At 51.9% G+C, this 26,364-nt stretch overlaps 3 protein-coding genes across 4 annotated transcripts; all 3 read left to right on the plus strand.

The window, feature by feature from the left end:
- Positions 1-33: 33 nt before the first annotated feature.
- On the plus strand, positions 34-8,875 carry NFKBIL1 (NFKB inhibitor like 1). Its single transcript, XM_081141164.1, is given in 5 exon segments — positions 34-171; positions 725-729; positions 731-999; positions 6,713-6,928; positions 7,071-8,875. Coding segments are annotated over 5 exon segments (1,110 nt in total). The 5' UTR covers positions 34-117; the 3' UTR covers positions 7,637-8,875.
- An 8,811-nt stretch (positions 8,876-17,686) lies between these two features.
- On the plus strand, positions 17,687-18,605 carry LTA (lymphotoxin alpha; the record flags this gene model as incomplete). Its single annotated transcript, XM_081140254.1, has 3 exons — positions 17,687-17,779; positions 17,863-17,962; positions 18,193-18,605. The coding sequence occupies 3 exons, from the start codon at positions 17,687-17,689 to the stop codon at positions 18,603-18,605; spliced, it is 606 nt and encodes a 201-aa protein (XP_080996380.1).
- Positions 18,606-20,907: 2,302 nt separating this feature from the next.
- On the plus strand, positions 20,908-22,599 carry TNF (tumor necrosis factor; the record flags this gene model as incomplete). 2 transcript variants are annotated; one of them, XM_081140847.1, is made up of 3 exons in its annotated part: positions 20,908-21,093; positions 21,777-21,867; positions 22,178-22,599. In XM_081140847.1, the coding sequence occupies 3 exons, from the start codon at positions 20,908-20,910 to the stop codon at positions 22,597-22,599; spliced, it is 699 nt and encodes a 232-aa protein (XP_080996973.1). The 2 variants fall into 2 exon arrangements, with proteins under 2 accessions (XP_080996973.1, XP_080996974.1); XM_081140848.1 differs by lacking the exon at positions 21,777-21,867 and having other exon boundaries at positions 20,908-21,097; positions 22,121-22,599.
- Between the last annotated feature and the right edge of the window lie 3,765 nt (positions 22,600-26,364).

Genomic DNA, 26,364 nt, shown 5'->3' on the forward strand with positions numbered 1-26,364 from the left:
CCGCCCCGCCATTTCCGCCTGGAGCGGCCCCGCCCTCCGCCGCCAGTCCTCCGAGCGTCGTGAGCACGGGTCTCCCGGGGCTGCTCCGGGGGTACTTAGGGGGCCGGGGCGGGCCTGATGAGTAACCGCCCCCGCGTCCCAGAGGGAGAAGCCTTTACATCAGTCGGCCGGGTACATTATATTAAGTTTCTAGATCATTATTTGAACTTGTCCGTGACTTTTTTTTTTTAATCCTCACCATTGCTTTTTGAAGAGAGACATCGATGGGAGAGAGACGCGTTGGCTGGCTGCCTCCCGCACGCCCCCGGCTGGGGCGGGTCGAGCCTGCAGCCCCGGAGGTGCCCCTGGCCGGAACTGAACCTGGGCCGTCGGCCTGTGTGCTGACGCGCTAACCACTGCGCGACTGGCTAGGGATCGCCATGACTTTAAAATTCAAATTTCTGTTGATAAAAGTTCCCCCCATCAGTCCCTATTTGTCTTTTTTTAAGTCCTTTATTTAAAATTTACCTGGGCTGATGAACTGCAAAGGAATAATTTGTCCTCTCGATTTTACATTAAAAGTTAAATCTGTGACCCCAGCCCCCCTTAAAAATTTTTTGAACCTATCAACTGGTACGGGGCGAGGGCGAGAAGAGGCCTGGTCTCTTGCGGAGGACGGAGAGAGGAACTGCAGGGCGGGCGGGGCCGGGGCCGAGCCTGACCGAAGCCTTTGCTCCCTCCGCAGCCCCGGCTCCATGGCCTCGGCTTCCCGCCGCCGCCGCCGGGAGCGCCGCTTCCGTCGGTACTTGTCCGCGGGTCGCCTGGCCCGGGCGCAGGCCCTCCTCCAGCGACACCCAGGCCTTGATATAGATGCTGGGCAGCCCCCCCCACTGCACCGGGCCTGTGCCCGCCACGATGCCCCCGCCCTGTGCCTGCTTCTGCGGCTGGGGGCTGACCCTGCCCACCAGGACCGCCGTGGAAACACTGCCCTGCACGCTGCCGCTCGCCAGGGCCCTGATGGTGAGTCCACCTGTGGGGAGCAAAGTCGTGAGCAACTTACTGGGTCTGAGATGAAGGCCAGTGTCAAAATAATCTACTTATCTGGTCATGGGACTTGACCAAGTTGGCATGTGGCTATCACGTGTGCCATTACGGTTCTGAACTACTGTTGTCTAAGGAGCCCAACCCTCCTCAAACAGTAACTGCTCTTCAAATTTAACATCTTTCTAGATTAGTAGCTACCTAGCCTCTTGATTGGCTCTTTGCCTATAGCGCAAAAAGTGGCATAGAGGGTAGGCTTTAGAGTTAGATTGCCTGAGTTCAAATGCCAGCTCCACACTTAATAGCTGGGATTTCTTGGGCAAGTTACCAAACTTCCCTGAGGCTTAGTTTACCCATGCACAAAATTAAATAATAACAACCCTTGCTATGTGCTAGGCACTTCTCACAAAATAACTCATTTAATCCTCACAACCCTATGAGGTTATAAGTACTAATATTATCCCTGCTTCCCAGGTGAGGATACAGCACAGAGAAGTTAAGTAATTTGCCAAAATGGTAGAGCAGCGATTGTAAGGCAGGCAGACCCACAGGGTATTGTCCTGTGTGATAAGTTACACAATTGTTATATAATTATACAGTGGTAGTGCCTATGCTCAGAGCCCCCATGCTGGGGTAAGTGTTTTAAGAATCAACTGGAACAGTATACATGATAAGCACTCAGTAGATACTGGCCATTGTTCTATTGTTATCAACAGATCCATACTTCCTTATCCATGATTCTGAAACAAAAGCACTCTCAGAGCCAAACATTTTTTATTAGCCTGCCACCAAATGAGTTTGGTGGCAAAACCTAACCTGACTAAAGTGAGTCTGCAATTTTTTATCATACTGATGTCAATATTCAAAAACATTCATGTGTCTGGTGCCCGAGGCTTCCCAGGCCCTCCTGGGCTACCTAATACACAGTGTGTGTACTTTCAGATCAGCTCTATCAAATCCCAGAACATGGAGATCTGAAAAACCTTTGATACTGAAGTTTCCCATAGGCCCTGTTGATACTGTAGTGGCAGTGGAGGCTGCTCTGTAGAGGTATAGCCCTCCTCAGGAAAATGAAAGGTGAAACCCTCTCTCCCCTTCTGGGAAGAACAGCCTTCATTCAGTTTGATTGCTTCCCCAGCTCTCCAGGCATAGGAACCTATCCCCAGCCCCAAACCTCCCCCTAGTAGTAAAAAAAATCCCCTTTTCTTTAATTCCCCTTAACATAAGTGAGATCTGCTGGCACACTGGGATTTTTTAAACTTAAAAACAAAGAGAGGAGGTTTACAAAGTGCAGGTGTCTAACCAAACAACTGACATTGTAGGTGGCAAGAGCCGAGTACCCTGAGGCAGGCCTGAGACCTCATCCAGGTTCCGGCTCCACCGCTAGCTAGGGTCATGGGCTGAATGACCGGAACTAGCAGTTCACCCTCTGAGAACCTGATTTGCCTCTGAAATGCAGGTTGTGAGAGAAAGAGGCAGTTGGTGCAGTTTGGCAATAGATGATTAGTAGTGTTATTTGAATTCTGCTATTATTTAATTAAGGCTATTTGAATAATAAAAATATTCCTCATACTGTGGTAAGGGTCCATAGACAAGTTACCAAAAGTCCGGCATTGTATTGATTCCCAAGAAGCCTGCAAGATTGATATTATTATGTCACAGGTGAGGAAAGCAGGGACCAGAAGGTTCAGGAACTTTCTTCCAAAGGGGGATCCTCATTCAGGTCACCCCCAAGCCCTGTCACCCTCTTCGGCCTTACTTCCTTCTGGTCCCTGCCAGCCCTGCCACCAGGGGGCCTAACTCCTAGGTAGAAAGGTACATCTGGTTTGTTTCCAGCCGCTTTAGAAACCACTGTGCTTTAAACGCAGATATTTTCTTTGAACAGATAAAATGATCTAGGATTCCCTGAGGAGGGGCATTCCCCTCAGCTCCTATGTCAGGCCAACCAACCCAGGGGATTTGCGTGTTCTGCTGGGTTAGCTGGGCTGAGTTGTCACACCGAGTGAAATGTTGGCAAATGGCCCCTACCTTGGACTTTTGGTAACTTCTCTATGGACCCATCACCTCTTGGGGAAGTTGTCTCAGCTGTCAGAGACCCCTGTATAAACACACCTTAGTCATACAATAACCATTCTTTGCCTACATGAAGGATTAGCAAACACGAAGAAACGGTCGTTTTCTCACAGTCTTTACAAAAAGAATAAAATTCAAAGCCAACCTGATATATTTTTTTTAATCTGACATTCACTGCATTTCTGCTATATGCCAGCACAGCACCTGACATTCACCATCCATTATCCACTTGATCTACACAGCAGAAGTAGGCTTTGGCCCTGTTTACAGGGGCTGAGCCATCTGGTCTATGTTCCATTTGCCTTTCCAGCCTTGCCTCCCACAGCACACCCACAAAGCTGCAACTCCACTGCATGGCTCTGTCTTCAGTGCCCCCCAGCATGTTTTTCACAAGCCTGCATGCCTCTTGCCCATTGCTTTCTCATCTGTCTAATTTATACTTTGCTAAATTGTTCTGCCTTCCCAGCCCAACATAGCCACCTCCTCCTGGAAGCCCCCTTTGATCACCCTGCCCACTATTACCTTTTCTTCCTTTGCTCCTGCCTCAGTCAGTTGTCCTCTATAAGCTGTTGATATTGGTGTTTTTTGAGTGAGGTGTACCAGTTAATGCAAACTTAACTTTACAGTAGAAATCGTCTCATGTGAGGAGGAGAAAAGCAGTGCTTTTGTCACTAAGACAAAGTGCATTTTTACTCCATAAAACTTTTCACGTTTATTTTTCCCAATAGAAAAGTACACTGGGAAAAGTTGATCTATGCTGCTAAATTGGTTGTAAGGTTGGCATTCCAAGTCACTGGAAGAAGGTGAGCTATTCAATAAATGATATACGAACATTTGCTTCACCCAGGGGGAGAGCAGAGTCCTCCCTCACACCCGACTTAAAGCAACTTACAGCAGACTAAACACCTAAATATGACAGGAGGGGTACACCAGGTTCATGGAAGGGGTTCCCTAGGGGAATAAAACTTAGAAGGCAACTTTATCTGTGATGGTTTTATTTCTTTAAAATAAAATAATGTAGCAAACATGAGAGCATCTGGCATACCCTGCGATGGGATTGGAAGTGCCTGTTGTACTGTACTTTGTACTTTCTTTGAATTTTTTAGGTCTCTAAAAATAAAAGTAAATATAGTAGAAAAACACAAGGGAATAGTTTTGCAACCTTGGAGTGGAGAAAACCTACCTAAGATTGAAATAAAGTAAAAAGCTATTGATACAGATTTAGTTACGTAAGACTTTTAAAATGGGAGAAAGTATCTATAGTATATGTAACAGACACACAGGCTCGGTACCTGTACTAGATAAAGAGCTGTTCTATCTGCACTATCATTTCCAAGGGAAAAGTAGATGAATATGAACAAGTCATTCACTACAGAAACACAGAGAGCCAAAAAGCATATGAAAAAGAAGAAAATTTCATAATTAAAATAACTTTTTAATCTGTCAGATGGGCCAAATTAAAAGATTGATGAGACTCGATTTTGGTAAAGGACATAGGTGCGCATATTTTCTTGGTAGGGGTGTGTGTTCGTACAAACGAGCGCAGTTTGACAAAATCTCATGTATTCTTTGACTCAGAAATTCCACTTCTGAGAAACGTCCCTATAGAAATACCACAGGAGTGCACAGAGACATATGTACAAGGCCAAACAGTTTGGAAACAAAGTCTGTTGCCTAAGGGGGTGGGATTTGTCTCATGCACAGTGGAACACTATGCGGTCATAAAAAAGGAGGTCAACCACATTTACTCCTGTGGAAAAATATAAATAAGATGTTAAGTGAAAAGAGCAAGTTGCCAAATAATACATTTAGTACAGTCACATATCTCTGAAAAAAACTGTCAGATGTATGTGTTTATATCACCCAGGCAGGATTGGCAGGGACCACAGCAAGCTGAAGGGTGATTCAATTTATTCGTCACTCTCTAAGGGGAAAGGGAATTTTCACATTAGTTACCTCCTGTTCACATTAAAGTCTCAACTAAGGAGTGGAGAAGCCACCCACAGCTCTATCACCCAGAGACTAGAACCTTACATATTTCCACTCTGTTTTTCTTTTTTTTCTTTTTTAAATCCTCACCCGAGGGTATTTTTTCCATTGCTTTTCAAATAGAGTGGAAGGGGGAGAGAGAGAGAAACATCAATTGGTGCCCTCCTGCACATGCCCTAACGGGCTGGGGATCAAGCCCGCAACTGAGGTCCATGCCCTTGGCCCAAATCAAACCCAAGACCCTTCAGTCCGCAGGCTAATGCTCTAACCACTGAGAAAACTGGCCAGGGCACCACACTGTTTTTGGTCTCTTTTTTTTACACAGTTACAGCCAGATCCCAGGTAGTTTTGTAGCCAGCTTTTTCCATACACAAACATCATTTTTAGTTACTATTTAATAATCCTGTATCATATTTTACTAATGTTTTATAGTTGGAAGCCTTACTCCTTAAAACCCATGAACTTAAAAACTTCTTGTGCAAGCCTGAGCACCCACCCACCCTCACACCTGCCATGAACCCTGGTCAGGAGTAAGCAGGTGAAAGGCAGGACCAGTTACTTGCTGGGTGGGACAGGTTGGGAGGGTTTGTGACAGGTCACGTCAATATACTAAAGAGAAGTGCCCCCTCCCCGCATCCTGATGTGGTTTGGGTTGGGTGGCACGCAAATGTGCCAGGAAATGTGTGGGGGCAGTGGGCCTGGGCCAGCCGCAGCTAGACCCATTCCTTCTTCCTGCCTTCTTGGCAGTGGCAAAACAACCCTTCTCCTGTCCATCCTTTGCCTCCTGTCCCATTCTTTGCCTAGATAGCCAGTACCTTCTAGTGCCACAGAGTAAAGACTGAAGGACCACCAGCTGATTTCCTCCTGCCCTAGAGAGAGAAAGGTACACAGGAAGAATGTGCCTCATCACCTTCCTTGGTTCCAAAAGTGAAAAGTGCTTGGTGGCCTTGGAGGGCCTGGGTTGGCAGTGAAGTGAGCAGCACAGCCTCAGCCACACACCACACTGGGGCCGATGCATGAGGTTAGGACACAGGCAGGGGAGCTCAGGAATGGCAGTCCTTCTGTGTTCCCCAGGCCTCTTGTCAGCCAGCCCCTGGGTGGGACCCTCTCAGTCATTTGGAAAGAGCTTGCCAGGCTGCTGGGGACATTTCTGTGGCTCAAACTCACTGCTGATCTGGCCCCTCTACCTCCCACCCCCTCCCAGTATGCCCTGGGGAAGGCTGGCTGAGGGAAATTCCCTGAAAAACATTTATTTTATGCAATGTATTGAAAAGTGATATAAAAAGATACCTATTATATATTTGTACATTTATAATGGTAGAGTAGAATGTTCAGATATTTTACCAGCCTGAAGTATAATGTCGGGTGAGAAACACAGTAAGAGGTATAAAGTGACTATATTTTCAAGCCAAAAATGGAATACATAGTCGGAGGCTTTTGACATTGCCCAAACTGTTTTGACTAAAACAGTTTGTGGGGATATAGGTCAGAATGTTTTAAACTGGTAAACTGTCAGTAAATATTTGTCAGGTCCACATGGACGACAAGGGGGTGAGTGGCGGCAGGATCCCGGATAGCGCCCTGTCAAGGAGGGGAGCCCCAGCTAACTTCACTGCTCTTCTACCACCAGCCTACACGGACTTCTTCCTGCCGCTGCTGAGTCGCTGTCCCTCTGCCATGGGAATAAAGAATAAGGATGGGGAGACCCCTGGGCAAATTCTGGGCTGGGGACCGCCCTGGGATTCTGCTGAAGAGGAAGATGAGGCGTCCAGGGAGCATGAGTGGAGGCAGAAGCTGCAGGGAGAGCTGGAGGACGAGTGGCAGGAGCTCATTGGGCGGCTCGAAGGTGAGGAGTCCATTCCCACCACCGCTGCCCTTCCCTGCAGACCACTTTTCCTCCACCCCTCCCTCTGTGCCATCCCGCTTCTGTGGCCGTATGACCTTCTCATGACCTCTCCCCACCACCCCCATCCCACCCTCCCTAACAGATGATGCTTCCTATGAGGCCCAGGAACCCGAGTCCTACTCAGCCTGGTCACATCGCCTGGCTCGGGAACATGCCCAGAAGTGCCAGCAGCAGCGTGAGAGGAAGGGAGCCTGCCGACCCCCACAGGCTGAGAGCTCCAGTCTCAACTGGCAGCGGCAGGAGGAGGAGCAGCGGCTCTTCCGAGAGCGAGCCAGGGCCAAGGAGGAAGAACTGCGGGAGAGCCGAGCCAGGCGGGCACAGGAGATTCACGGGGACCCAGGGCCCAGGGCCCAGCAACCCAGAGGAGCAGGGAGGGGCAGCCTCTGGCGCTTTGGTGACGTGCCCTGGCCCTGTCCTGGGGGAGGGGATCCAGAGGCCATGGCTGCAGCCCTGGTGGCCAGGGGCCCCCCCTTAGAGGAACGGGGGGCTCTGAGGAGGTACTTGCGGGTCCAGCAGGTTCGCTGGCACCCTGACCGCTTCCTACAGCGGTTCCGGAGCCAGATTGAGACCTGGGAGCTGGGCCGCGTGATGGGAGCTGTGACTGCCCTTTCTCAGGCCCTGAATCGCCATGCAGAGGCCCTCAAGTGACCTCCGGGAAACAAGGAGAAACTGCAGGAACACAGCCTTAGGGGCAGGGCAGCAGGAAGGGCACAGTCAAAAATGGGGATGAACGGGCCAGGCCTACGCTGCACAGCAGAGGATGTGGGGTGGGAGCAAAGCTTGTCATGAGCGGGTGGGGAGGACAGGCCACCACCGCTGCTCCTTCACTGCCGTTTCCTAGTAAGACCTGGTTCCACATCTCTCTCCCGGCGGCTCTGCCTTTTTCCATTGCTGTGGTTTTCACCACCCATGACATCTCCTTTCCCGCCCACCTGCCAAAACCCACAGCTCCTACACACCTGTGACACACATGCACACACTAACACATGCCCTGTGCTGGAGACCCGAAGCCCCCTGCAGGCCCACTGCAGGGTTGGTCCTGAGAAGGCCCAGTTTGCCCTCCAGTCTCACTCCACTCCCTACACCGGGCTCCCCTCTGCCATCCGGCCAGAGAGATAAATGTGAACAGCAGCAAAAAAAAGGGAACAAAACCTGCTTCCTCCCCTCCCCTGTCCCCCAGGCCAGAACCACTTCCTCCTCCCCACCTGCACCCCCAGCACAGACAGGGCTTTCCCTTTGCTGAGTCACTGAACGGCCCACAGTGGGGGCAGCCAGAGCTGGGGACCATCAGGAGACTGTGAGAGGTCAGGGGATAGAAGGAGAATGGATGGAGGAAGAGCCCTGTGGGGGAGTGAAATTTGTTTGCTAAAATTAGGACAGGAAGTAGGCGGAAAGAGCCAAATTATGTAACTTGGGTTGTCTGTTCTTGGGCAACCGGGATCCACACACAAGGAAAGAGTGAAGTAAAATGGAGTCACTGTAGTCAGGCTGCTATGTTACTGAAGCCAAGTAGGTTGAGGCCTGAGGAAATGATTCTGTTCTCATTTTAACTAACCTGGGAACTTAAACTTCTGAGTTTTCTAGTCCTGCGTCAGGGCCTGGCATACATGAGACCTCCCTTAAGGACTCACCGTGCACAGTCACCTGACCTCCATTATCCAGACACGGGATGGGACCAGATCCCTTGGTGCACATCTTCCTGACTGCCTAACGTCTGATGACCGTCCTGGACCAGGCCTGGGGCTGAGACTGCTGATCATTCTCAAGAATGCACTTTTTACTATAAGAACTCAACTTTTCTTTCTTCTTTGGAAACACTTCTGGGTTTTTGCCTAGTTAGGTTTCCGGTTTGCAAACCTGTGAATAAATCTCTATCATGTATTTCTATCCAAAGCCTCCAAACACTTTTGGCTCGTTTGACCGCCTCAATTTTTGGCTCCCTCCACACAGCTTCTGCCCCCATCCCAATCCTGGGTTTCATCGCTGGGCAGCCAGGCCTGGCCTTCCTGAGGGGTGGAGGGAGAACGCCTGGGATTCCCACCAGGACTGAGAAGAGGCCATCCTTTCCACTATCCATACTCAGTTGTCACTCCAGCACCCTGGACTGGGGTAGGAAGTAGTAGACAGTACCAGCCCCCAGGGCACAGCAGCAAAGTTGGTAAAAAGAAAGGGCAGGCCTGGAAGAACAGGCATGAGCTGGTGTGTGCCGTCTGCCCTTGTCTACATCAGAGAAGCTTTTGAATCAGAAACTCATTTTTCAGGTTGGGATCCCAGTCTACTCGGGAGAAGCCCAGGAGTAGAAGGCAGGGCATTGGAGGGTGGGAGGGGCCGCCTCGGGAATGTGGCATGAGATCCTCGGGAGACAGAGCCAAGAGGCCCAAGGCCTCCCAGGCAGCAGCCAGATGCCCTGGGGCAGGAGGAGGGGCTGGTGAGAAAGCCTGTGAGAGGAAGCTGCTGTGATTCAGAGAAGAGACAGCCTTGAGCAGCCCAGGCGTCCGGTTCCTCTCACAGGCCAGAGGTTTCGGAAGTGGCATGCAAAGAGCTCAGGTTTGGGGTGGGGGGTTGGGGGGGAGTTGGGGTTTGAATCCCAAGCTGGGGGTTGACAGGTAAGCATCAGAAAACTTTGGTGTCCAAATTTGTTCCATCCAGACATTTTTCTGGCTTATAAGCACATGGCTTCCCCTTCTCAAGAGTTACATAAAAACACAGCAAAGGACGTCCTGATTCCTGGCCCCCAGACCTCCTTCTCTGCAGGGTCCCTACCTGGTGTCTGGCCCCCAGCCCTGTTGGGGGTTCCCCTGAGATGAAGGCTGTTCACTTTCTCTGACCACACCGTTTCCGCTTCTGCGTCTCTTTTTCCTAGGCTGATAAAAATACTGAGCCCTAGAGGCCCTGGCTTCCTCTGACCCCCTGGGGCCAGGCTGCAGGCATCCTGTTCACTGAGGTGGGGGCAGGGAGGGGGCCCAGGGATCCCCAAGGGGTGACTCAGTGCCTCTCATGAAGTGGGAGGTGGGAGAGTGCATGTCCTCCAGAGTTGAGTGGAGGAATTGGTTCTCCATGGAGGGTGTCTGGGTTTCAATTAGAGAAACAGGATTGGGAATGAGACCGGTGAGACTGAAGAGAGTCTGTTTGGGGTTTAGGGTCAGGGCAAGTCTGGGTTAAATTAGGAAAAGGACCCAGAGAGACTCTATCAACCATGTGCCAAGTAGCCCAAAGATAAATTCAAACTGCTCCAAGTTTACAGTCCCATAGGGGAGGCAGCCATACCCACTGAAGACCTGAGGCATGCTGAGTAAGGGTGGCGGGGGCGTGGTGGGTACAAAAGAGGGGCCTCTGAGGAGAGCTTGTGCTGACCAAATGGGTAGGATTTCTGTGGATGGAAGGGCTCTGAGGGAAATGAAATGGCTTGAGGCAAGGAGTCAGAAAACAGTATGTAGAGGAAATGACTGCCCCGAGGTGACGAAGCACAGGTGTGAGTGAGCCAGGGTTGGAGAAGGGCGCTGGGCTCGGCATGCCCCAGGGGATTCGGCTTCACCCTGTGGGTGGCAGGTGACCTCTGTGCAGGAGGGCGCTGCGGTGCAGACACGAGGAAAGAAGAAAACGATGTTCTAAACACCTACTACGTGTGACCTGGCCCCTTTCCTAACATTAGTGATCCTGCCATCGACTGTCCAGGAGGTGGGGGCCGGTCTCCATTGTACAGATGAGGAAAGTGAGGCTCATACGTCCTGTAATTTGCTTAAGGCCATACAGCTAAAGAGCAATGGAATCATTATTAAACTTACTTTACTTTAAGACCCGTGTACTTACCCCGTAGGTCCCAGTAGCTTCAGGTGGCATTAAAAGAAGGAACAGATTTTATAAACTTCAAGAGGATAAGTCAAGACAAGACAACTGATTGGGTGGTGGGAGTCGGGGAAGAGCAGTCTTAGATGACTCCAAGTTTTGAGCCTAGGGGATTGGAAGGGTGATGTGCCCTAAGCCAAGGAGATGCCTGGCTGTGGGGAAAGGTGAGGAGTTCATTTTAGACATTCAATCAGTACGTTTTTACCCAGCTGCCAACAGGAGCAAAGTGCTCTGCTAGACAATGGGCGTAAGTGAGATAAAGTCACTGCCCTCAGCACTGGCCTTCTACTGAAACACACGCTGCACAAGTGTGCAGGTAACAGCTGCATGTGCTACTTAGGCGCCTGCTTAGCTAGGAAGGTGCTGGGAGAGGCCCGCGGAGCTGGAGGTGCCCACGCACGCACGTGGAGATTTCCAGCAAGCGGGGGTGGAGCTCCAGGGGGTTTGGGCCTCACTCCTCTCCCGGTGGGGGCTGAACCTCTGAGGGGATGAGCAGAGAGCCTGAGGGTGATCAAAGGAAGAGGCACCAAAGGAGGAGACAGGCGGGCAGCAGAGGCTGGGCGAGCGAGAGCCGTGCCAGAGGCCGCCTCTGATGCCTCAAAGAGGCCGGGGAGGGAAGGGCTGAAACAATCATTTAGGTTCAGAAACTAGATGCTTACAGATTTCGAAAAGATAGTTTCCACTTACCAGAGGGGCAGAAATCACTCTACGCGGGCTGAGGAACGAGGAGGAGGTGAGGAGGGGGCGGGTGCAAAGCCAGGGGCTCCGAGCACCGTTTCTTGTTCAACCCACGAGCTTTATAGGCGAGGAAAATGTTACTGGTTCCCAAAAAAAGTGGTTAGTTAAGGGAATTAGTCTCTTGAGACATCACACAGAAAAGGAAGGCAAGAGACGGAATGGACATTTGAGGGGAAAAAGAGTCCGGGAAGGATGTTCTATTTTCAAGGGGAAAAAATGTTGAATTTGTAAAATGAAGAAAAGGAACAAGAAGAGAGAAAGTTACTGAAAACATAGGAGAGGGGAGAGAGAATGAATCCAGTGAAAACGGGAAAGTGGGATGCGGAGGGCAGGAGGTCAGCCGCGGGCGGGGGAGGATCCATCCCCGGGGACGGAAGCCAGGAGCTGGCCGGGGCCTCCGCTCAGCGCAGGAGATGACAGCCGCTGAGTGAGAGCCGGGCAGGAGGAAAGGTAAGGGGCGGGGGACAGCTGTCACCTGTAGTGTGACAGACCAACAAAGGAGAATGGGGCCCTGAGGGCTCTCTGAGGTCAGGTGGTCAGGAGCCACAGGCTCTTTAGGGTGACCCGACTCCTGCAGTGCTTGGCAGCCTAGGAGAAAGGCGCAGGAAGGAGACCCTTAAGTTTACCCAAAGCACGTTTTTCAAGGTCTTCATGGTAGAACACCATGTAGGCAAGTGATCCCAAAGCTGAAGCACTGAGAGGCCAGAGTGTAAGACTCGTCTTTGTGGTCTCAAAGCCTCTAAAGATGGTAGTAGGGAACGAGATGTGGGGGGAAACTGGACTTGCCCGGCCAGCATGGCTCAGCGGTTGAGCACCCACCTAGGATCCAGAAGGTCAAGGTTCTATTCCCAGTCAGGGCACATGCCCGGGTTTCTATCTCTGTCTCCCTCTCCCTTCCTCTCTCTGAAATCAATAAAAATATATTAAAAAACAAAAAACTGCTGTGCAGACTGGAAGAGCATGGCAAATGCAAAAGGTATGGGCTTTAAAAGGAGGAGGTTCCCATGGTGCCGGGGAGAGGGGAACAGTGGCCCGGCCTCTGCCCCCTGCCCTTGCTGATGTGGGGAGAAGAAAGCAGAGGGAAGGAGCATCGTTGGAAGAAACCCAGGTTTCCAAGTACCAGAGGAGATGCTTTCAAAAATGAAGCAGAGGACTTGAATGTAAGAAGAGCTCCACAGAACACGGTGAAGTGGACGGGTAACTGTGTCCTTGTGGAGCAGGGGATCTCATCCAGGAGATAAGGCCCAGGGAGACCTCCGGAGAAAACAAAGTCTGGCGGTTTTGCCTCTGGAAGCAGGAGGTTGCTGCTTCTGGAATTTATAGTAGAAGGTACACAACATTTATTATGAGGAAACATAAATACCTCGAAGGGGCCTTAGGGGACGCACAGGCTTTAAACGCCTACTTCGTGCTGACAGTGCCCAGTGTTGTCTCTCTAGCTCTGGCCTGGCTTGTGAAATCCAGATGCACATCCATGGCCTAGTCACATCCCCGCTGGGATGTCTGTCCAATAGACTTAGACTTAACAAACCCAAACCTGACCTTTTGGTCCTCCCACCCACCAGCACCCTACCTCTCTCCCAGTCTCCCCATCTTCACCCCCAACCCCACCATCCATCCAATCCATCCATCTCCTCCTGTCAGTTGTACCCCTGAAATATATCCCTACCGCTGGAATTTGCCTACTTTTCTCCATCTTCACGGCTACCACCATCTTCTCTCCAGGATCCCGGCAATTGCCTCCTAAGTGGTGTTCTGCTCTCAGTGCTGCCTCCTGCAATCCAATCTCAACGGAGGAGCCACAGGGGTCTTTTAAAAACATAAATCCAATCACCTCTGCCTCATACCTCTCTCTCTGTCTCTCTCTGTGTCTCTCTCTGTTTCTCTCTATCTCTCTGTCCCCCCCACTGCCTCTGTCTCTCTCTCTCTGCCTCCCTCTCTGTCTCTGTCTCTGTCTCTGTCTCTGTCTCTGTCTCTGTCACTCTCTCTCTCTCTCTCTCACACGCACACACTGAATCCTCCAGGGCTTCCCACGGTTGACTACACCCAGATGCTTTACCCTCACCTGGCTGGAGTGGTCTGGGCCCCGCTCTCCCCCTGACCGCATCTCCAGCCTCTCCCATGCCTCTCCACGCTCCAGCCACAGCGGCTCCCTTCTGCTCCTCCGCACCCCTGGCTGGTGCCCACCTTACAGCCTTTGCAGAAACTATTCCCTTTGCCTGGAATGTTTTTCCTCCAAACTTCACCTGGTCACTCTTGTCATTTGGGTCTCAGCTTAAATGCTACTCACTCAGAGAAGACTTTCCTAGTGGCTGTGTCTCACGTAATTCCCTGCCACTCGCCCCCTCCGCTGCCCTACTTCTTCGCAACACTCCTCACCGATTTCTCGTTGGTGCGCTTCTTTTCCGCCTGCCTCCTACGACACAGGCCCCAGTAGGCTGGGGCCGGCTGACTGGTTTGCCACTAGACCCCTCCTGCCTGGAACAGGCCCCGCACACAGTAGCCGCCCAGTAAAGACTTGCTCCGTGGTGAGAGGGAAGGCTAATGGGGTAAAGCAGGATAAAGCTCACCTCAGGTCTGTGGCTCCGGCGGGGCTTACATTTAGTCAGGTTGAACGATAGGGCTGGGCATGGCGATAGTTGGTTTCGAGATTAGCTCTAGAAACAGGGTTGGGTTAGTTTAGAGAATCCATTGGTTTAGGGTTCTTTTATTGAGATGTGTTTAGATTTGACATTAGGGTTGAGTTTGAGCTGTGATTTGGGTTGAGGTTAAATTGGGGTTAGAGTCAAAGTCGGAATTAAATCCCAACTTCGACTTTGAGGCTAATACCATCTTGGCCTCACTGTAACCTCCAAGAATCCACTGGGCTCTGCACAGAGGCTGCTGCGGGACTGTTCCCCTGAGTGTGGGGCACAGGATCCAGTCACCACCACTCCCACTCAGGGAAAGCCCCAAACCCACTGCTGGCCACCCCAAGAAAGAAACCAAATTTCACACAACCTCCTTCGAAACTGAGATCGAAACCAAGATTGGCCCATCTCAAGGAGCGCCCTCCAGCACAGCGCCAACCCCGTGACACCAGCCCCGGCCCAGCTCTCGCCCTTCCTTCCTCTCCGTCTCTCATGTCTCCCCACCACTCCCCACCTCCCCCTTCCTGCCCTTCCATGCCTCCGTCTTTCTGTTTGACCTCAGTCTCCCCCTTTCTCTGTTTCTCACTGTTAATTGCAACACCCTTTTATATTTTTATAGAGCTGGGGCAGAAAGAGACGACAGGAAGAGGAAGGACCCCAGAGAAAGAAGACACAAAGGAGAGGGGAGGGACCCAGAGGGAAGCCACCAGTGACAAGAGGCAGTGAGGTGAAAGAACAAGAAGCCGAGGTGCAGACGGAGGGACGTAAAGACGCCCTGTGACCGCTGTTCTTCCTCCATCACATCCGCCAGCAACCAAGACCCGGAGAGGTTGCCTAGAAACCCTCCTTTCCACTCTTGCTGCCACCTTGACACAAATGCAGGCTCTTGTCACCTACTCGCTGGGTGATTGCAAAAGCCCCCTAACCGGTCTCCACACTCCCGGTGTCCCCTCCGGCCCCCCACCTCCCATAGCCCGATCCACTCCTCAGGTAGCTGCCAGCCTGATAGGGCCCTCTCTCAAAGTTTGTGTGGCTCCCCATCATAATTAAAATGAAATGCAAACTTCTTTTTGTGATTTCAAACCTTCAGGATGAGTTCTCAGCTTACCTCTCAAGCTCACGATTCCCCTGCTATCTGCACCCGATTGTACAGCTCAGCACACTCCGTCCCATCTTTTAATTCCGGTCTTTGCACACACTGCTCCTCCATCTGAACTACTCCGCACCATCTCCTTTGCCTTGAATCACCTCTCCAAGTGCGATGGCTTTTTTGCGGCTGTCGTGAGCCCACCGTCACGGAGCTTATCACACTCTACCGTAATTTTCTGGTAACTTTCCTGCCTTCCACCCTGGTCTTTGGGGTCCCAGAGGTCAGGAACCTGTCTTTTGCATCTGTATTGTCAAGGTCTTGTACAAGGTTCTCACTAAATGTTGGTGGAACAGAGAGAAAGCTAAGGAGATGGAATGAGAACAAAAAGAAACCATAAACAAGAGTAGTCAGACATGAAAGGCAAGGTTGCAGGGCTTCAGGTAGGGAGAGGAAAAGAGCCCATACTTACACATTCTGAATGTTACTCATGAGCCACAGGACACCAAGCCCCCGGGGACTTTGTGCCAGAGGAGAGCAGCAATGTGCCCAGTGCCCCAGGGAGAAAGATTCAGCCTCCATCACCACCATCCTCAGCACCGGCCCCTCCAAAACTTCCCAAATGAAAGCATAATAACACTAGTAAGAGTAATGATTGTTTTCTCAATCTCATGAAGCATAAATAAAATCATCTTTAGAAACCTTGCTTTTTTTTAAACTTGTAACTTACAAGCTAAGTGAAAACAGCTCATATTTGAGAATGTTCACATCAGTGTTTTTCATAGTAGCCTAAACCTAGAAACAACCCAAGTGCCCATCCACAGAGAATGGGTAGAGTCTATTCACACAGTAGAAATTACATTACAATGAAAAGCCCACTACTGGTCAGATCCATGCAGCCACACTAATGGCGCTCACAGGCAGTGGCGCCCAGAAGAAGCCAAACACAAGTGAATGCGTTCTGAGTGGTTTCACTTATCTGAAGCTCAAAAGCAGGAAGAACTAATCGATGGTGATAGAGGTCAGAAAGTGGGTGATTATCTTTGGAGGTTATTAACTGGGACAGCACATGAGAGAAACTTCTGGCGGCCTGAGAATAGGTTGAACTGGGTGGTGGCTACAAGGCTATAAAACAGATGGGAAAAGCTGTCAGGCTGTTGTCTTAGATGGTGAGCACCTCACCATATCTAACATCAAAACCATGGGGAATCCTTAACACTTTTAAAACAGTGTATTGGCTCTACAAATGCAGCTTCAAGGCCAAAGGCTTAGCTGCCACACTCCTTGATCCCAGAATGTGTTTGTTTGGGGCTATGTGGTCTTTGGGGACCACAAAGGTCAAAGGTCAAAGGTCGGGTGAGGTGGAGAGCATCCTTCAAGAGTGAGATGTGACATCATCTCTGGGTAGGGGGACCATGCATGTGTCTTCCAGGACTCTTGAAGAGGGCTCCATGAGTAGTTTCTTCAGGACAACAGACATAAACCAGGATGTCCCAGGCAAGGGGGTGTGTCCCAGATTTCTTGATATGAAACCTGTCAGACAACTTGGAAAATACAAATACTGGAACAAGTGTGACTTGGGCCATTTGGGACAAGGACAGGTGCAAGAGGAGGGAATGGGCATGGAAAGAAGACTGTAATCAGCCAAGGATGTCGAGGTGTTACCCATAATTGCTCTTCAGGGAACCAGGCCTCCAGCCCACACCCCAGCTGCTGCCCTCCTGCTCCCCTGAATTTACTGTCCTTCTCTGGAACTCCTAAGCCTGACCCCACTCTCTGACCCTCCTAGCCCACAATTCCCCTGACCCCACACCCTTTCCCAGAACTCAGTCGTCTGAGCCCCCAGCCTGCGGTTCTCTCCTAGGCCTCAGCCTTTCCTGCCTTCGGCTGAAACAGCAGCATCTTCTAAGCCCTGGGGGCTTCCCCGGCCCCAGCCCCGGCCTAGAACCCGCCTGCCGCCTGCCTCCTGCCTGCCCCTGCCCCTGCTGCTTCCTCTATAAAGGGACCCAGAGGCCACGCACAGCAGGTGAGACTCTGCCCCATCTCCTTGGGCTGGCCCTCCGTGGATTCCCCCTGGCCCTCCTGCACCTCCTGTCTGGGCCTGAGCTACAGTGGGTTTGGTTTTGGTTTGTTCCCTCTTTCTGACTCCCTATCTGTCAGTCTCTCTCTGTCTCTGTCACACATTCTCTGTTTCTGCCACAATCCCTCCCTGTTCCCTTCCCCTCTGTTTGTCTTTCTGTCTCCCCCGCTCACCTCAGGGTTTCCCTGACTGCATCTTGTCCCCTTCTCTGTCTGTCATCCTGTGTCTCGTGGTGGCTGTCTCCTGGGGAGGAGGCCTGTCTTCCGCAGTGCACCCGCCCCACCCGCTCACGATCTCTCTCCCTGCAGGCTCTCCCCATGACACCACCTGGACATCTCTACCTCCTGAGGGTGTGTGGCGCCCCCCTCCTCCTCCTGGGGCTGCTGCTGGCCCTGCCACCTGATGCCCAGGTGAGGCAGCAGGAGAAGGGGGTCGCAGGGGTGGCCCAGCTGAACCTTGGGCCCTAGAGCCTCCCAACTCTGTTCTCCCTTAGGGGCTCCCTGATGTTGGCCTCTCAGCTGCACGGACTGCCCATGGGCACCCCCAGAAGCACTTCCCACAAGGCACCCTCAAACCTGCTGCTCACCTTGTTGGTAAACATCCTCCTGCCCTCCCAGCCATGCAGCCCTAGCCTTCCTCCTACCCCCTTCAGGGGCCAAAGCAACTCTCTACTCCACCTCTCCCCAACTTTCCTCACTCCCCAAAACAGAGGCTCCTGCTCCCTTCTGCCCTCCCAACCATCCCCAGGAACTTGGTCCAGCACCTGCTTCCCAGGTATTGAGACCTCTGACCTCCTGACACCCCCCCCCATGGTTCTTCCTAGGAGACCCCAGCACCCAGGATTCGCTGCGCTGGAGGGCGAACACAGACCGTGCCTTCCTCCGCCACGGTTTCTCTTTGAACAACAATTCGCTCCTGGTCCCCTCCAGTGGCCTCTACTTTGTCTATTCTCAGGTGGTCTTCTCTGGGGAAGGCTGCTTCCCCAAGGCCACCCCCACCCCTCTCTACCTGGCCCACGAGGTCCAGCTCTTCTCCTCCCAGTACCCCTTCCACGTGTCTCTCCTCAGTGCTCAGAAGTCCGTGTGCCCAGGGCCACAGGGACCCTGGGTACGCTCGGTGTACCAGGGAGCTGTGTTCCTGCTCACCCAGGGAGACCAGCTCTCGACGCACACAGATGGCATCTCCCACCTGCTCCTCAGTCCCAGTACTGTCTTCTTTGGAGCTTTTGCTCTGTAGAAAAATCCAGAAAGAAAGAATTGGTTTCAAGGCCTTCTCCCCATCTTGCCTCCACCCTGACCATTTCAAGGGTCACAACTCCTCACCCTTTGACCATTCCAATAGTCTCAAGTCTTCCCCCCTCATGTCACCTGGAGCTCCTGAAGAAGGAATTCTCGGCACCGCAGGGTTCCCACCTCCCTGAGCCACCAGGATGCTCGGCTGAGAATTTCGAGCTGCCTAGAGATTCCCACCCGGAGCTCTCTACTCCATGCCGCCCGTATAGGGGCCCAGCCCTGGGCGTGGAGGGGAGCAGACATGTCCGGAGCTCGGGTAGATGTCTGGAGGCGGGGAGGGGGATTATTTATGAAGAGAAAAAATTAAGTTATTTATTTATGAAATGAAGCGAAGGGAATAATAGGGGGGCCATCAGAAGAGACAGGGAGAAATATGCCAGAGATGACACTGAGAGGGCGTCACACAAGGACCACCTGGAGAAAAGACCAGCGGAGGCGAGGGGTCGAGGGGCTCTAGAAGGAAGCAATGGCTTTAAAGAGCCAGCCACTGCTTGACTAGACACCTCTCGAAGAGATATTTGCACCCTCCATGAAGCCAAATAAACCTTTTTTCTCTTAAATGCTGTCTGCCTCTGTCTGTCTGTCTGGGGGGAAGAATCTCTCAGTCTGTCTAAGGAATGGAGGGAGGGCAGAGGGCTCAGAGCAGGTAGGAGCTGGGGGCATACAAAGAGATACAGCGGCTAAGGAGCCCGGGAAATTCAGGGACTGGTGGGGGGAGGGGAGGCAGCCAGGCCCTGCAGGAACCCGAAGGTTAAGGTGAGAAGACAAAGGAAAAGTGTGGGTCCAAGGTCTGGAGGGCTGGAGGTCAGGGGAGCCCTGGCAGATATGGCCCCAGATAGAGGCTGTGAGGAAGGGGGGCCACAGGAAGCCTCCTGAGAGAAGTGGCCACACCGAAGGGTCTCCAGGACAATGGGATGGAGCAGGGGATCCCCTGGAAGGCACAGAGTGCAAGGGCCCTGAGGGGTGAGAAAGCCTCCAAGGTTAGGGGGCTGGGAAATCCAGGGGGCTTTGGAGGGAACATGGCCACACCCAGGGGCGCTGAGGGCTAAGGCTGTCTCCAGGAATCTGAGGAAGCAGGAGTTCTCTGGGACACGGCCACACACGGGGGTTCTGAGGGGTGAAGGCTTCATACAAAAACCAGAGCCTGCCCTGCCGGGCATGGCTCAGCGGTTGAGCATGGACCTAGGATCCAGGTGATCGGGGTTCGATTCCTGGTCAGGGCACATGCCCCGGTTGTGGGCTTGATCAATGACTCTCTCATCATTGATGTTTCTATCTCTGTCTCTCCCTCTCCTTTCCTCTCTCTGAAATCAATAAAGATATATTTTAAAAAAACCCACACACACACAAAAAAACCAGAGCCTCGGGTTCCTTTGGAGGCAAGACTGAAACCAGCACTGTGAGTCCCCTGTCAGAACGAAAGGAGAAGGCCTGCCCTGGTGTGGTTCGTGAATTCCCAGGGTCGCCTTCACTCCCTCTGGGGCTGTCCCAGGCTTGTCCCTGCTCTCCACGCAAGCTCCCAGAGGCCGCATCCATGCCCTCAGCCTCAGGCTCCCCTTCTCCCAGTTACATCTCTCCCAAGGACCCAGGCACACGTCTCGGGACCCAGCACACTTCGCTTTTCTCCCCATCAAGGACTCAGCTTTCTGAAACCCCTCCCATTTCTAGGTGGTAAAATGTGAGTCTTATCTGGAAAACAGAGGGAAATAGGCCACAGTCATGGTCCCCAAAAGGAATGGAGACAATGGGAATTGAGGAGCAGAGGGGGACTAGGGTCCAGCCTTTAAGGTCCTACATTCACAGCACTAACTGGCCCAGCAAGCCCCTCTGAAACCAAATCCAAGCCACAGGGGTGGCAAGTATCCTTGATGCCTGGGTGTCCCCAACTTTCCAAATCCCCACCCCCGCAATGGAGAAGAAACCGAGACAGAAGGTGTAGGGCCCACTACCGCTTCCTCCAGATGAGCTCATGGGTTTCTCCACCAAGGAAGTTTTCCGCCGGTAGAACTGAGAGAGAGCCTTTCCCCGCCCTCCTCGCCCCAGGCTATAAAGGCGGCTGTCTGCACAGCCAGCCAGCAGAAGCTCCCTCGGCGAGGACACCAGGGGACCAGCCAGGAGAGACAGAAGCAACTCCAGACCCCCTGGAAGTAATCTCTCAGGCGACACAGCCCCCAGAGAAGCAGCCAGGTGACTCTCCCTCCGACACCATCGCACAGCTGGTCCTGAGCCTCTCTGGAAAGGACGCCATGAGCACTGAAAGCATGATCCGGGACGTGGAGCTGGCTGAGCAGGCGCTCCCCAAGAAGGCAGGGGGCCCCCAGGGCTCCAGGCGGTGCCTGTGCCTCAGCCTCTTCTCCTTCCTCCTCGTGGCAGGAGCCACCGCGCTCTTCTGCCTGCTGCACTTCGGGGTGATCGGCCCCCAGAGGGAAGAGGTGAGTGCCTCGCCAGCCCGGCCCCTCCTCCCACCCAGAGAAATGGGGGCGAAAGAGGGCGAGAGGTGGGGAAGGAACCCTGGAGAAAGACGGGAGGCAGAAAGAGAAGTGGAGGGAGGTCAGGGAAGAGAGAAGGGGAGAGGGAGAGGGTGTCTGCCACCTGGAAGGCGCTCGCTGGGCATCTGCTGGAGGAATGAGCAAGCAGGTGAACATAGAGCGATGTGTAGAGAGGGGGCACGGACGGAGAGATGCGGAGAAAGAAGTGGTCTGAAGAAAGGCGGTAAAATAGAGAGAGATGGGAGCTATGAAGGAGGTGAGGGAAGAAGAGGTGAGGAGGGGCGAAAACGGTGTTGGCACGTGGAGGGCACTCGGCAGAAGACCGCTGGGGAGAGGATGGGGGAATGAATGGACGGTGGCGAGGGGAAACCACACGTCAGGGGGGGCGCGAAGGGGCGGCCAGCGGCCTGGGGGCTCGGCCTGGTGCTAACCCGCCTCCTCCTTCCAGCAGCTCCAGATTCACCTCCCCCTGGCCCGGACCCTCGGTGAGTGTCGCTAAAGCCTCTCTCCTGCTTCTGGGTTTGAGTAGACTCGGGGTTAATCCTGGGATGGTAGCAGCGGGGGGAAATTGAGGCTTGGGGGTTGGGGGGCTGAGGAATGGAGGTCAAAGTAAGGATATTTTGGGGAAACCTAAGGGTCTCACCTCTTTCTTTCCTCTTTCCTCCTCAGGATTATCTTCTCGAACCCCAAGCGACAAGCCCGTCGCCCATGTTGTCGGTAAGAGTTCTGAGGATGTGTCTGGGGGATGAAGAAGCACATGGGCTGAGGAGGGATAGGATTTGGGGGCTCAGCCCAGGCTGAGGGTGGACAGCGCTTGGAGACAGTTGAGAAGAACTCGCTGAATTCAAGGTGGGGGGACACCGCAGGCCTTGCGGGCTGTGCTCAGGAACCCGCGGCTGATGGGATATGGGAAGACAGGCAGAGGAGGCGGGAGCAGGAGGCGGGAGGGTGGGCAGGCCTGGAGGGCCAGGGTGTGGAGGGTGGGACTGGGGGCCACTCTCACCCCCTCCCTCCCTCCCCCCTCCAGCAAACCAGCACGCCGTGGGGCAGCTGCAGTGGCAGAACAAGATCGCCAACGCTCTCCTGACCAACGGCATGAGGCTGATAGACAACCAGCTGGTGGTGCCCACGGACGGACTGTACCTGGTCTACTCCCAGGTCCTCTTCAAGGGCCAGGGCTGCCCTCAGAGCCACCTTCTCCTCACGCACACCATCAGCCGCTTCGCCGCCTCCTACCAGGACAAGGTCAGCCTCCTCTCGGCCATCAAGAGCCCCTGCCAGAGGGAGACCCCAGAGGGGACTGAGGCCAAGCCCTGGTACGAGCCCGTCTACCTGGGAGGGGTCTTCCAGCTGGAGAAGGACGATCGGCTCAGCGCTGAGATCAACCTGCCTGACTATCTCGATTTTGCCGAGTCCGGGCAGGTCTACTTTGGGATCGTTGCCCTGTGAGGGAGCAGGACGTCCAGCCTCACCCACCTCAACCCCTTGATTACCCACCCCCTCAGGCTCTTCATCCCCTTTTGGTTTAGAAAGGGAATCAGGGGCTCAGGGCTGGGCCCCGAGCTTAGAACTTGAAACAACACTTAGAAACCCAGGTTGCGCCAACGTGTGGCATGGACAATGGGCACTGGCCACCACCAAGGTTTCAGAATGCAATAGGCCTCAGGTTTGGATCCCTGAATACAACCTGGGACGCCCGGAATGTGGGAACGGGGTTCCTTAGTTCTAGCCAGAACACTTCAGAACATGCCTTGAAAAGATCTTACGTACAAATTGACGTGAGTTGACCTCAGGCCTCCCTTTCTTCAAATGTTTCCAGAAGCTTCCCTGAGATGGAGAGCCCAGCCCCTCCCCGGGGGCCAGCTCCCCTTATTTATGTTTGCACTTGTGATTATTTATTATTTATTTATTATTTATTTATTTACTGATGAAAGTATTTATTCGGGAGGTCAGGGTCCCGGGAGACCCAGGGCAAGGGCTGCCTTGGCTCAGACATTTTCTGTGAAAATGGAACTGAACTCTAGGCTATTCCCACCTGGCCTCTTGACCTCTGTGCCTCCCTTTGCTTATGTTTTTTAAAAATATTTATCTGATCAAGTTGTCTAAATAATGTTGATTTGGTGACTGACTGTCACTACATCGCTGAACCTCTGCTCCCCAGGGGAGTTGTGTCTGTAAGCGCCCTACTGGTCAGTGGCGAGAATAAACGTGCTTAGAAAAGAAGCATGGTCTTGTTCTTGGAATTAACTCTGTACTGGGGGTGGGAGGCGGCTCCCTGAAGTCCTCTCTCCACCAGGAGAGAGAGCCTTAAGATCCCTGGACCCAGTGCTAACTCCCTGGACTGCTGGGGCTCAGGAGACCCTACATAAAACAAAACTCAGCCAGATAGCCCCGCCCCTAGGAAACTGAAGCCTGAACCTAATTACCTCTCCCTCAGGGCATGGGAATTTCCATCTCTGGGAATTCCAGTCCCAGCGGGAAGTCCTGCAGCTCAGGTGCTCAGGTGGGATCTCTGGCTGTTGTGACCTGTGAGAGAACCCGGGAGGAGCCACATTTCTCTGGCACCTGAATCACAGCCAAGGGACTTCCAGACATTCAGACATCTGGACTCCAAATCCCCTCTGGGGGCCCTCCAGCCAACCCTGGCCTAACTGTGCAACCTGAACCAGTTGCTGAACATTATCTATCAGATGGAGATAGAAACGCCCACCACATATGGGGCCGAGAGAGAACAGATGACACAAGCTACCTCAGAGCACCTAGCATAGCACTTGGCATGGTAGGCACTCAGTGAATTCTAGCTTTTTTCCTTTACTCAGCCCCCAACTATTCTATCCACTTCTGCCTTTCAGTGGGTAGGACTGAAGAGACAGAAGAAAATAAAAAGCTAGAGTAAGATGTGGGTAGAGGGTCCATATGCCACTTTGGTCTCACTGATTATCTGGGCAAATGATGAGGGGACGGATGTGAGGTGGGTGAATTGGAAAGAGAAAAGCACCTCCTACCCCCAGGAGGCTCTTCTGGACACAGGGTCACAAACAAATCTGAAGTCAGAAAGGGAGGCCCAGAGAATGTGAGCCCTCATTGGGCTCAGAAGTTGGGCTTTCTTCCCTGCGACTGAGGAACAGCATGAAGAAATAAAATGGAGTTACTATAGTCAAGCAGCTAAATTACTAAAATCAAGTAGGTTGAGGCTTGAGGAAACAATTCTATTCTTGTTTTAACCAGGCTGGGAACTTAAACTTTTGAACTTTCCAGCCTGCGTCAATGCCTAGGTGTACATCAAACCTCCTGATTACCCTCTGTTTACCCGCCGAAGGACTAAGGAGAGAATGTTCATGTAGCCTGACCACCTGACATCCAGCATACAGACTACTTCTCATCTAGAGAATTACCATTTTGGACCAGTCCAGAGGCTAAGAATGCAGAACTGGTTCTTCTCAAGAATGTACTGTTTACTATAAGAACCTTCAGCTTTTCTTTCTTCCTCTGAACAATCTGCATATTGCCTAGTGGTGTTTCCGGTTTGCAAACTCTAAGACCTTTGAATAAATCTTTATCATTTATTACTAGCCAAAGCCTCCTGATACATTTATACTCAGTCAACATAATGGTAGCAGCAGTGGATCCGAAGAATGCTCTGCTTTAATTCTGGTGCTGCCCCCGTTGGATTGTGCTTGAGCCCTTTGAGCTCTGTCATCTCCATGACAGTTCTGGGATTCCAGTGGTGAGTTCTCTCAGTTCTGAATCTCCTTCTGTTACAAGAGAATGAAATTCCTTCCTCACTTGGGGGAGTGGAGTTCTTACAATATCTTTAGAAAATGAATTTTCTAAGACTCATACAGGAAAATGAATGGTTTTTATTGGCATGGGATTCTATTGCTCAGGTTGTAAAGTCATAACCCAGTCCTGAAAGGTGCAACTGGGGTTCCAGTAGAGCCAAAAGGAGGGCCAGTATCCAGAGCTTCTATTCCATGTTGCAGCTGGGTCCAGTTCAGCATCAACCTAATTAAAGTTCATTAGTCCATTGTGTGGAGCCCACAGGGCTGTGGCCATGTAGGTGAATGCAAGGGAACGCGCCCCCTGCAATAGGAGTCCCAAGACAGCAAGAGGGCCAAAGGCCAAGAGACAAGAGAGAGAACTCCCTTTGTTCAGAAGTTTAAATATTCAGGTTTGCAGCCTTGCAATGGCCACACCTATTCTGACCAATTACCTGTTATCAGGTGTGACTGACAACTAAGTTCCTTCCCATGTCATTTGAACCTTATTGGGCATGTGTCTAAACTGCCTTTGTTCAGTCCCTAGCCCTATCGATCATCAGGGAACAGACTTGGAGAGTGTTCAATTTTAGCTTTCTAACAAGACTGTATAAATGGCATGCCTATATTATCTAGTCTTCCCTTTACTCCTTTCCTGTTAAATAATAACCAGGTTATTATAACGGTATCACTTCCTTTGGTTGAGGTTCAGAGCTTTTATTTTATTTTTCTTAAATATGTCTTTATTGATTTCAGAGAGAGGAAGTGAGAGGGAGAGAGAGAGATAGAAACATCAGTGATGAGAGGGTCATTGATTAGCCGCTTCCTGCACACCCCCTACTGGAGACCCAGTTGGCATGTGCCCTGACTGGGAATCAAACCTTGATCTCCTGAATCATAGGTCAATGCTCAACCACTGAGCCATGCCAGCAGGGCGAGATTCAGAGCTTTTATTCTTGGGTCTTCTGATACCAGTTTTTGTAATGGGACATTCTCTGTCTAAATCTGCTACAGAAGGACAACCCCCATCTGGAACACCAGCTGTATATATGTTCAAAACTTACGGTTTATTCTCAGCTGACAGTCTTATGGGAGCTCCTTTGTAGGTAACAGCTTGCTTTTCTCTTGCTGCCTTTAAGATTCTCTCTTTGTCTTGAATTTTTGGCATTTTAATTATGATGTGTCTGGGAGTGGGCTTTTTTGGGTTCTTCTTGCTTGGGACTCTCTGTGCCTCCTGAACTTGTGTGACTTTTTCCTTCACCAGATTAGGGAAGTTTTCTGCTATTATTTCTTTTTTCTTTTCTTCTTTTTTAAAAATATGTCTTTATTTTATTTTTATTTTTTAAATATATCTTTATTGATTTCAGACAGAGGAAAGGAGAGGGAGAGAGAGATAGAAACATCAATGATAAGAGAGTCATTGATTGAGCCTGCAACCCGGGCATGTGCCCTGGCC

The sequence above is a fragment of the Miniopterus schreibersii genome (genome assembly GCF_964146895.1).
Source record: "Miniopterus schreibersii genome assembly, chromosome: 6".
Lineage (NCBI taxonomy): Eukaryota > Metazoa > Chordata > Mammalia > Chiroptera > Miniopteridae > Miniopterus > Miniopterus schreibersii.